This window comes from Nansenia antarctica (genome assembly GCF_963989245.1).
Source record: "Nansenia antarctica genome assembly, chromosome: 13".
Lineage (NCBI taxonomy): Eukaryota > Metazoa > Chordata > Actinopteri > Argentiniformes > Microstomatidae > Nansenia > Nansenia antarctica.
In genome coordinates, this window is record NC_137683.1 from 27,697,388 (window position 1) to 27,709,887 (window position 12,500).

The window sequence follows — 12,500 nt, forward strand, 5'->3', positions numbered from 1 at the left end:
CTACCACTGTTAATCTGATTCTCTCTGCTGCTATGCCTTGCCTGCCTGGTCCTCCCCCCCCCCTCCCCTCCCCTCCCCCCCTCCCTCTCGTTGACATAATAAGGAAGGCTCAGCGAGAGGGAAGGTTGGCCGCCGGGCCGGGAACGATCTGTAACTCATCCCCGCGGCACGGCTCATTTGCTTACGTTGCTTCGCATTAAGGAACAGATAATTTATCTCTCTCTCCTCGTCGCCTCTCCACCGCCGACCCCCCCCCCTGTAAATGCCCCTCTCCCCTGCCACTTAGCATATTTTATTGCGCCCCGCCTGACGCTCATGTCTCCCGACGCGCACCCCGCTTTGCATGCCTCCGCGAGCGGGAGGACTTGTTCCGCTCAATTATTCATCCTCATTGGACTAAGTGGTTGTTCTGTGCGCCCAATAAAAAAATAGAAAAAACGCAGGCAAGCTGACAGCTCGACTCTCGTCCCCCCAGTCGGACGTGCTGGTTGGGTTAGACCGTCTCTCTGTCATACGGAGGGTGTTTCCGAGGGTTCAGGCGTTTGGCTTCTCTCTTCTCCTCAGGGAAGAAGTCGCTTGTGACACTGATGACACATTTATAGATGGTAATGTGGAGAGAGGCGACTTGTAGATTCGTGGAGAGTCGAGGAGGGGAAGTACGTTGGTTTAGTGTTGTAGGTTAGGAGTTGTGAGGCGTCCTGGGTTCGAGGGTCACACACTTTGGCATTTAGCAGACGCCTTTATCCCAAAGCGACTTACGACAAATACATTTGTCTAAGTAAGTGAATCATCTGTTCGTCGGTCATAGCAAGAAAAGGTCATCTATGCTCGGGCCAGGGGGCCATGGACAGTCCAAAAATGCTACAGGAAGGAAGAATTACGTTTTAGCCTTCTAGAACTAAACTCCTCCCGTTCCACCTCTCCTCTCCTCTCTTTTCTTCCCCCCTCCTTTCGTTCTTCACTCCGTTTGTTCTTCACTCTGGACAGTGTGGCGTGTCCTCTCCCTCTCCCTCACCCTCCTGTCTCTCTCTCTCTCTCTCTCTCTCCCTCCTGTCCTCTCTCTCTCTCTCCCTACTGTCTCTCTCTCTCTCTCCCTCTCCCTCCTGTCTCTCTCTCTCTCTCTCTCCCTCTCCCTCACCCTCCTCTCTCCCTCTCCCTCACCCTCCTCTCTCCCTCTCCCTCTCCCTCCTGTCTCTCTCTCCCTCCTGTCTCTCTCTCTCCCTCTCCCTCCTGTCTCTCTCTCTCCCTCTCCCTCCTGTCTCTCTCTCTCTCTCTCCCTCTCCCTCACCCTCCTGTCTCTCCCTCTCCCTCTCCCTCCTGTCTCTCTCTCTCTCTCTCTCTCCCTCCTGTCTCTCTCTCTCTCCCTCACCCTCCTGTCTCTCTCTCTCCCTCTCCCTCCTGTCTCTCTCACCCTCCTGTCTCTCTCTCTCTCTCTCCCTCTCCCTCTCCCTCTCCCTCTCCCTCCTGTCTCTCTCTCCCTCCTGTCCTCCCTCTCTCTCTCTCCCTCTCCCTCACCCTCCTGTCTCTCTCTCTCTCCCTCTCCCTCCTGTCTCTCTCTCTCTCCTCTCCCTCTCCCTCTTGTCTCTCTCTCTCTCTCTCTCTCTCCTCTCCCTCTCCCTCACCCCCCTATCCTCTCTCTCTCTCTCTCCTCTCAGTAGAATTCATTAAGATTATGCTGCTCTCGTTTCCACAGAAATCTCATCTCATCTCTCCGGCCAGGGTAGTCTGCGCTCTGCGGACAGCGTTAGCCATGGTCGCTAGCCAACGTCTCTGCCCCCTGTCCCCTCATGCCTCCCTTCACGCTGAGAGGGTTCATTTGAAGAGAGGCTACTGTCTCAATATGACTACCCTGGTTAAATAAAGGATTAATAATAATAAAGACCAGAGACCCAAGATGGGGAAATGTGAAGTTTGGACATTACCGTCGTTACCTTGTCCAAGAAGACAAGAATACATGAATTTCACATGACATCAACAGACATTGACTACTTCAAATGTTCATCAGACATACATTAGCAAACCAATACACATGGTGTATATATCACATATATATACTGTTCAATTAACACTAGAACAACATTTCAGGATCCTCCTTTCATGACTTTTCCTAGATATGTGCGTTCTATCACCCAGTATCCTTACATTTTCGAAATCACATCACACAGGATAAGCTAATATAAATCTATTTTTCAGTTTTTCTGTGTAGGAGGCAGGCTAATTTACAAGCCGGCCAACTAGTGGTCGTTAGGTGTAAGTAGCAGCTTCCCATTGTAAAGACTATGGTCATTTGACCCCGGAGGCGGCTCTTATAGTAGGAAAAAAAAAGGCACGGCTGTTCTAGTGTTAAAACAGTTGTGTAAAAGAGCTTAGAAAGGCAACGGCAGTAGAGCTTACTACTGGCTACGGCCTTCCTCTGAGTTCAGGGTCTCCTGTGTGGGTGTGAATCTGACTCTCTATCTCACCTGCTTAGCAGGTTAACCCAGGAGCATGTGTGTTCTACCAGGTGTTCTCTGCGGGAGGAGAACCGTGTCTGCGGTGGCTGTGGGCTTTATCACAGACGTGCAGCCCAGCAGCCTGGTGAAGGGGATGGATGAGGCCGCGGACCCAGAAGGGGTTTCCACCGAGAAACACAAGGATGAGGCGGCAGGGGCAACAGAGCTGGGAGTTCCCACACATGCACACACGCAGGCATGCACATACACATTCACACACACCCATGTGCATGCACGCATATGCACACACACGCACACACACACACACCCATGTGCATGCACGCATGCATGCGCATATGCACACACACACACACACACACACACTCAGACACACACATACACACTCACACACACACACACACACACACACACACACACACACACACAGACACTCTCTCACACACACACACACACACACACAGACACTCTCTCTCACACACACACACACACACACACACATACACACACACAGACACTCTCTCTCACACACACACAGACACACACACACACACACACAGACACTCTCTCACACACACACACCACGCACACGCACACAGACACACACAGAATCCTTAATCTTCCTGTTCCTTATCCCAGTTCTCTTCTCTGAATATTCTTGGTTTATACTTGGTAAATACTTCAAGTACATATGCTTTGGTTTCTCCTCAGAAAGATACCAGCACATTCCCCCTGTTCCCCCTGTATAGACTATGGATGGCTCTGTGCTGCTGTATTGAGGCACAGGCGCTGTGCTGTTTTTACTGTTCTCAATCGCTCACACACTAACATCGGAACTTGAGACACAATGACCAACACCTCAAACTTGTGTATCTTATCTCAAACCAATTATTCACAAAATGTGACACGCTCTAGTCTTTTGGTCCGCATGTCGGCAACCAAGCAAAATGTTCCGACTTTTCTTTTGAAACACTGAACTACGTTTCAATGTGAGAATCACCACAAACTCGCTGGTCAAGCCAAAATACTGCAACGCAGTAAGTAGTAATCCCCACTGCTACCTAGTTAAAGTGGAGTTAAGGGTTTTGTGTGTGAGTTTTGGGATTTGTGTTTAGAGTTAAGAGAACATGAGTCATGCTTTCAGAAAAACCTGTTACGTAAAGCGAGAGAGAAAAACCGTAAATGAAAGCCTGTCCTTAAAGCCTTGATCACAGTACAAACAGACAGGAGATTGGTCTCATCGACTCTTCGTGGAGAGCAGAAGATTGGCTGAATGTAATTAAGTGTTGTGACCACACTGAACTTATACAAGTGTAACAAACCTAAAAGCTTTTCAAGGCTTCTGTAGCCCACTCATCAGGAGAAAGAGGGAAATAAATAAATTGAGTCCGAATCACAGGGTCACTCACTGTTCCCCTCTATTCAAAAGAGTAATCTCTGTAAGACATCGAAACACGGACACATCTAACATGCACATTCAACAGTAGGTTATGCCTTTTAGCATAGATCTACAACCCCGAATGATCCTTCTAGAGTACATAATGGAGTCCAAATGAACAGAGGTTCTCATATCACGACCATGTTCAAATCCATCTCTGCTACCAGGAAGGTAGCCAGCCTCTGTGCTTTCCGAGAGCCACTCAGATTCAAGTATTAGCAGTCTGCACACTTAGACGTCAGAGTTGAATAACAAATAACAAAATCCGACCATTTGATCTAATGTCGCCACTTTGAATCCCAGTGATAGCCATGCCACACTGTTCTAACCCACTACTAGCCTACATTACAATATCAACAAAAAGCAAAAGCATAAAAGCACTGGAGCTATTCTCATTCCTCTTTATCTCATTCTCGGGGCTGAATATAAAAACCAAAGTCTTATAAAAGCCTGTCTTTTGCCTGTCTTTGGTTGTCTCCTGTTTGGACTTTATTTCAGAATAAAAGTCCTTCCCAAAATATTTCAGAATAAAAGTCCCCCCCAACATATTTCAGAATAAAAGTCCCCCCAAAATTATTTCAGAATAAAAGTCCCCAAAAATGATTTCAGAATAAAAGTCCCGAAAAAATGATTTCAGAATAAAAGTCCCCCCCAAAATGTTTCAGAATAAAAGTCCCCCCAAAATTATTTCAGAATAAGTCCCCCCCAAAATATTTCAGAATAAAAGTCCCCCCAAAATTATTTCAGAATAAAAGTCCCCCCCAAAATATTTCAGAATAAAAGTCCCCCCCAAAAATATTTCTGAATAAAAGTCCCCCCAAAATATTTCTGAATAAAAGTCCCCCCAAAATTATTTCTGAATAAAAGTCCCCCCCAAAATATTTCAGAATAAAAGTCCCCCCCAAAATTAGTTCAGAATAAGAGTCCCCCCAAAATTATTTGAGAATAAAAGCCCCCCCAAAATTATTTCAGAATAAAAGTCCCCCCCAAAATATTTCAGAATAAAAGTCCCCCCCAAATTATTTCAGAATAAGAGTCCCCCCCAAATTATTTCAGAATAAATGTCCCCCCAAAATTATTCCTGAATAAAAGTCCCCCCAAAAATATTTCAGAATAAAAGTCCCCCCAAAAATATTTCAGAATAAAAGTCCCACCAAAATATTTAAGAATAAAAGTCCCCCCCAAAATATTTAAGAATAAAAGTCCCCAAAAAATTATTTCAGAATAAAAGTCCCGTAGTGTCAAGAGTGTGTGTGTGTGTGTGCGTGTGTGTGTGTATATTTGTGTGTGTATATGTGAGGACCCTGCGTTACGGCCAAGCTCCACCTGCTGCGTTGCGTCAACTCGCCATCGGCGTTGCGTCAACTTCCCGTTGTCCAAGCTCCACCTACTGCGTTGCGTCAACGTCAACGTTCTACTCTAGCTCCACTGGCTAGCTCGTACTTGGAGCTGTCCGTGGTACCACGTGGTACAATTGGTCTCATTGTGACGTCTGCGTCCACCGTCAAAAATCAAACTTTTTTGAATGTCTACTTTGGACGCAGCCATCGGACGCAACGCTGACGCAACGCAACGCTGACGGAACGCAGCAGGTGGAGCACCTTTCCTTGATTACAATGCATTTGATCCCAATTTCGGACGCAACGCACATTAGACGCAACGCTGACGCAACGCTCGATGGCCATGGTGGAGCTTGGCCGTTAGAGTAGTGCATGAATCAAGTGTGTGTGTGTGTGTGTGCGCATGTGTGTGTGTGTATATTTGTGTGTGTGTGTATATGTGTGTGTATGGTCCTCCCCTGCGTTAGAGTGGTGCATGTATCAAGTGTGTGTGTGTGTGTGTATGTGTGTGTGTGTGCGTGCGCATGTGTGTGTGTGTATGGTCCTCCCCTGCGTTAGAGTGGTGCGTGTATGAAGTGTGTGTGTGTGTGTGTGTGTGTGTGTGCGTGCGCGTGTGTGTGTATGGTCCTCCCTGTGTTAGAGTGGTGCATCACGTGTGTGTGTGTATATGTGCGTGCGCATGTGTGTGTGTGTGTGCGTGCGCATGTGTGTGTGTGCGCATGTGTGTGTGTGTGTATGGTCTTCCCCTGTGTTAGAGTGGTGCATGTATCAAGTGTGTGTGTGTGTGTGTGTGTATGTGTGTGTGTATGGTCCTCCCTGCGTTAGAGTGGTGCGTGTTTCAGAGCCCCACAGACTGAATAATGTTAGTGAATAATGAGGCGGGGGAGCGGGGGGGGGAGGCTGCAGCCCAGGGCTTTGACCGTCTCACTGACCTGATTATGTCAGCCGGTGTCAGAGACGAGACACTACAAAAGCACAGAGCCTCCCATCAAACCCATCGCCATGGCGATCTGTCCCCCCCCCCAGCGCTCCAGGCACCCTCCTAAGCCAGGGAAACCCATACTGTCTCATTAGCGGCGTTTAGCATCAAGGGCTAGCTAACACAGGGGCTAACACACACAGGCTAACACACACACACACAGACACACACAGGCTAACACACACACACAGACAGACACACACACACAGACACAGACAGACACACACACACACAGACACACACACACACACACACACACAGATGCACGCACGCATGCAGACACAGACACACACACACACACACACACACACACACACACACACACACACACACACACACACACACTACAGACTACAGTATCTAAACACAGACAACAAATGTGAAAACATTCAAAACCATAGCCATATAAATACTCCTATAATAATAACAACAACAACAATAATAATAATAATAATAACAAATATGTAATGTAATGCTCCTTACTGTACACACACACACACACCCCCACATGCATTAAGCCCCTAAGCCCCTCTTATCAACCCCAGAAAATAACCAAATCTCGCTGTTCCTCAACCTGTTCTTTTCTAAGCGGAGGGATGAAAACAGAGAACAGGGGTTAAGGTAAATAACACAGGCGTGGCGTGGAAGGGCACATTGTCCATACAATCTTCCTTTAATATGTGCCGTGTGCACCTGCGATAAGATGATTCATTAGATAGGGCCCCGCGCTGACAAGCATCATCGTTCAAGCCTCTGGCTACTGATGGAACAATTCTGCAGCCACCCTGTACATATGACAAGGTCAGCATTTTTACTGCGACGGGCGCATGCGGCGCATGCGGATAAGAGAAAAGAAGGGCTTTGTTTATTCGCCAAAAGCTTAGCATATGCCAGGGATGGCTGCCACGGTGCAGAATCAAACACAGCTAGAACAAACAGCTAGAGAATAAAGAAATAGACCTACAAAAAAGGGACTACAAAAGAGCAGTGTTGTGTACCGGCACCTAATAGTCCTTGGAATTGTGTTTGCGTGTAGGTAAAAGATTGTTTGTTAAAAGAGTATTTGTAGGGTTGATTTGACTGACTATACGTACAGTTCAGTAGCCTGGTGGTGACACTACTGTAACCAGTACCACCGTCCCTTTGTGGCGTTATGTGACAGGATCTGATGAAAAGATCCTCAAGTAGGGCAAGGTCATTTTTCAGTTTTTCTCCAGATTGTAAAGCTTTCAAATGACGTGTCGTACATTGAAATTTGAAAATAGTTGAAGAAGATACTGTATGCTTATTTGAATGTTGTTGGTACACCTCAAACCAAATACCGAATACAGAAACTCGCTCTGAATCAAACCACACGCAAAACAAACTGCTAGTAGCTACAAGCTAAGAAGGAACATCGCTACGAACATCTAACCGCACATCACAACACGCTCATAGAACATCAAACTTGCTAAAAACACATAATCGGAAGATCCCACAGGCTTTTGAACAAGTCTTAAAAAAACACGAGTTTGTTTACACGCCGTTTACTCACCTGTCCTTGTGCGTTGGTGACCAGTTGTCCTGTGACTCCTTGCAGGTTGGAGAGGGCGTTGCCGAACACCTGCGACCCGGCGATGGAGCCCATAGCTGCTGCTGCCGCCACCGCCGCCTGGCTGGCCAGAGGGTTCAACTAGAGGGACGACATCAAACGTCACTGTCGTCAACAGATGACGCTGAACAAGACAATAGATATACATATTCTAGAAGTATACAAGCATAAGAGACCAGTGTAGGGTGGACCGAGGGTTCAACTAGAGGGACGACAAAATGGACTGACTTATATAAAGCTCCTTATTCCAAAGTGCTTTACAACGGCCATTCACCCATTCACAGTTCACACACACATTCACACACCAACGACGAGGTAGGCAAGCTACCATTCAAGGTGCCGGCCCGCTTATTAGGGAGCAATTTGGGGTTCAATGTCTTGCCCGAGGACACCTCGACATGTGGCCAGATCTGTCGATCTGCCGATCATTAGACGCCGGCTCTACCTCCTGCACCACAGCCGCCCCTTAACATCAAATGTCACTGTCGTCAATAGATAACGCTGATCCAACACAATGCATAATAGATATATACGTGGTAGCATGGAGGGGGGTGTTTCCAGGACGCTGGATTTCAGCGTTTAGCCTTCTCGAGGTGTCGTGGGCCTAACTTAGCGAAACACCGGTGAAGGAAGGTGCCCACTTGAAAACCCCAATGACATGCTGCATACTGCTGTTGGCTAGGGTAGGTAACTGGTCATTTGTTATTTGTTTGTTAGCTTGTTAGTTTGCTGTTAGCTTGCTGTTAGCTTGTTTGCTAGCTTGTTTCAATCCGGATTGGGCTTCTAAATGCGTTTGACCTTGGATTACGGCACAAGGGATAGTACCATTTTGTCCTGTGTATAAATGAATACAGTAGTATATTCTAGAAGTATACAAACACAAGAGACCAGCGCAGGGTGGACAGAGCAAAAAGCTTTAGACAGTAGTAGATAGTTTCCGAAGCGTTATTGTTTCCATAGGCAGTGCCACTAGTGCCTCACGTAGTCCATCATACATCTCCCAGAGGGCCGTGCTCAAGAGGTGAGTGGGAGGCCCCCCCCCCTGGGGGTGGCGGGCAGGACAGAGGGGGGGGGGGGGGGCGGAGGCTGTGAATAAGTGGCCATTTTACCACTTTAAGTGCTACCTGTGGCCCCCGGGGCTCCACTTGGGGCCTGGCGGACTCGTCCTGCAGGGGCAGTTGAGCCCCCAGTCCATCTACCTCGAACAATAGACCCAGCCACGGCGGCCATACATCACTGTAGCACCGGCAACCACCGTCGTCAACGTACTTAAGAATGACCTGACCACCGTAATAAGTCTCTACCACCACAGTGTTACACTGAAGGAAGACCTGAAGGAGAGGGAGAAGAGGGTTCCAAAAATAAATTAAAATGGCCGACGTGTTCTACCCCGCTGGTAATGGATTCATCTGGACCGGGCGGGCCCGTGGTTTTAAAAAGAGCTTGTGCTCCCATGTGGGGGTAGTAGAGGCTGTGTGTGTGTGTGGACGGTGGACTGTTGAAGTCCAGCCACCTAGCTGAGATTACCCGTATAAATCAAGCTAACCGCTTATTAGAGAGGCTGAAAATGCAGCGCTGATCTGGGTGTCGTGCAGCAGAGCAGAGCCTTATTAGGTTGAGTGAGTAGATCAAAGAGCAGGCAGGCAGAAGAGACCAGACAATTACTCAACTGCGAATTGAGAAATAATAGAAAAGGCTATAGCTTAGAACCCAGACTAGGCTGTTCCTGGTCGGGGCTCGGGCTAATGCATATCCAAAGAGGGTTAGTAAAACAATTGAAAATCGGGGGGGGGGAGTAGACGATAAAGTATGCCAGCTATACGCTTAACACTTAACAGGACCAAGCTCCGGACCTGGGGTGATAGGGCCTTTTCAGCCGCAGCCCCGTCCCTCTGGAACGCCCTCCCCAACCACATCAGACAGGCCAACACCCTGCCAACATTTAAACAGGCCCTCAAAACCCACCTCTTCAAGCTCGCCTTCACCGGTTAACCCTCCCATCCCCCTCCCCTTCCCATGTGTCCCCAGCACTACCGTAACCTTTTTGTGTCTTTTTATTATTACTACTCGATCTTTTCAGTTTGTAAAGCGTCTTTGAGTGTCTAGAAAAGCGCTATTTAAGAAAAGCGCTATATTTTATAGACAATAAAACAATGGTTTAACAACACTACGGATAGGCCTACGGTATAAATACATAGTGTATATCCATCAGCTCCAGACACGTATGCAAGAAAGTACCATAAAGTTATCAAAGCCTCCTTCACCAAAGGCATAAATTCCACTCGTTTTTCTCCCACCGACCGCAAAAGGCTCTGTGGGGATTTGAACTTTGTTAAATTGAGATCATTCAGTTGCCATTCATCTTTTCTCTTATACCACCACCATATATTATTACGCTTTTTCTGAAATCAAATGATGAAAAAATGCCACGGAGCGATCAATACTTTTTCATTGACAGTAAAGGTTAAGCACATTAAGAATGACACTGCATTTGTCTTATGAAATCATATTTCATGTTGGTGGCCTCAAATTGCCCGTGATTGATATTGTGTCCTCCTCCTAGTCTGAAAGTCATCTGTTTTTTTTTCTTTCTTAGATAATCGCAAGATTCTCTTTTTTTTTTTAATGTGCTCAGGGTTTCGTTCGTCCTTCTGGACAACTTAAGTCTCAAATGTTAAGAAGTAATATGTCGGTCTTGTGACTTGTGGGTTTTTACGAGTTACCCACAGTGCACTTTGAAGGAATCTCATACAGGCTTTTAGTCTTCATTGACAATTTGACATCCATCATAATCTGCCAATGATAAGGACAATTTGCACACTATCTCCATAAATATCTCTGAAGGGGTTGTAAAACTTCAATTAGATTTATTCACGCTGCTTGTGCACGCGCGAGTGAACAATTTACAATCAATTTCCTACAGCGAAGGTATTATAATAAGGGCCAGAGGAACTGAACACAGGGAACATAGAAACATGTATTTGGCAAACAGTAATCGTTTTCAAAACACGTCACTCTTCTGTGAGATATGCGCCCTGAAGGTTCCATGTCATCTTGGATATCCATTTGCGGAGATACCCACTGACTTCTAACCTTCTGAACTTATCTCATTCGTTTTTTGATAACATTGAAGTTGATGTCAATAGAGATAGAGGGAATAATCTGTTTATTTTTCACATCCCATGGAGACTCAGCAAGCAGCTCCAGCCCAAAAAATAAGAGATGAACCCAGCTAACCCAAAGTGTCAAACGCCTTCCTGCCAAACAGTTGGATCGATCTCCAGACTGACAGTTGGTTCGGATGTAGACTGTTTAGACTCTTCTCTATGATCAAATATTCAGTGTCTCTGTGCCAATCGTTTTAGCATCATTGTACGTGTGATATTGAGACTACTGTAGGGATGGGGATCGAGAAACGGTAACAAATACTTAGATGCATCAGAATCGTATGCCTCAGAGGTTATCGATTCCTCTTATCGATGCCGGCGTGTTTTGCGCATGCGCTGACAGTTGGCAGAGCGTCTGAACATTCCGATCTACAAATGTTGGAGCAAGTCGTTGCAAAAAGTTATGGTGGCAGTTTGATCGGTAATAATCATGTTTATACATGGGATGAATTAACGTTCATTTGAACGAATTTTAAAAGATGAAAAGGGCAACGTTGGTTAACGAGTATCTACTGTCAACATCACTAAAGTTAGCAACAGAAAGCTAGCTAACGTCAACGTCAATGTTAACACGATAACGTAAAATTGTTGGCCGCCAGCGAAATGATGGTAATGTTATCGTTGGTGTCCGCCATGTTTACAGTTAGTTTGCAAAGACTTTTAACTGACCGTTTTCATTTCATCCATTTCAGATGATGGCAGACAGACTGTTGCTACAGAGCTCTGAAGCTACAGCCAGCTAGTCAAGCTCATTTTATTTATGTTCAAATGTTATGTTCAGATATTATACACTGTTCAGAGACTTGAGATAATAAAACAGCTGCATTGACGCTGAAAACCTGTGTAGGCCTACTTTTTTCCACACAGAAAATGTATCAGGAATCGATAAGGGAATCGATAAAGAATCGAACCGATAAGCAGAATAGATAATGGGATCGGTATCAATAACATCTTATCGATTCACATCCCTAATTGAGACACATAGATTATATAAACACAACACTACGGTTGTCCTCTCATGCTGCACCATAATATTACAGAAACAAAAGGATCAGATCAGATATTAGAGAGAGAGAGAGAGAGAGAGAGAGAGAGAGAGGGGGAGAGGGAGAGGGAGAGAGAGAGAGAGGGAGAGAGAGAGGGGGGGAGAGAGAGAGAGAGAGAGAGAAAGAGAGGGGGAGAGAGAGGGAGAGAGAGAGAGAGGGAGTGTGACATACACCCTCGTCATCATGCTTTATCACTGTAGGAACGGGCGCGGGATTTGAGAGGGGAGCTTATCTGGGCCACCGAATCTTCAAATAAATACATGTATCTGTGTGAGAGTGTTGGGAAGGGATGGATGGATGGTGATATCAGACAGGGATTGCATTAACAGATAATCCGCCAGCCGTCTGTGAGTGGAGCCACTCTCTCTCTGGCCAGGATGGGGGATTTGTATGAGTGAAAAGAAGAAGGGGCTTCGACAGTCCAGCCCTGGGTGAGAGAGAGAGAGAGAGAGAGAGAGAGAGAGAGAGAGAGAGAGAGAGAGAGAGAGA

General features: G+C 46.4%; 1 protein-coding gene across 1 annotated transcript in view; it reads right to left on the minus strand.

Annotated features, from left to right (window-relative positions):
- pou6f2 (POU class 6 homeobox 2) overlaps nucleotides 1-12,500 on the minus strand; it is a gene marked incomplete at its 3' end in the record, with an annotated part of 107,902 nt that overhangs the window by 17,191 nt on the left and 78,211 nt on the right. The window contains exon 5 of the mRNA XM_080544307.1: nucleotides 7,742-7,879. Within this exon, the coding sequence (XP_080400433.1) occupies nucleotides 7,742-7,879 (138 nt within the window). The remainder of the gene's footprint in view (nucleotides 1-7,741; nucleotides 7,880-12,500) is intronic.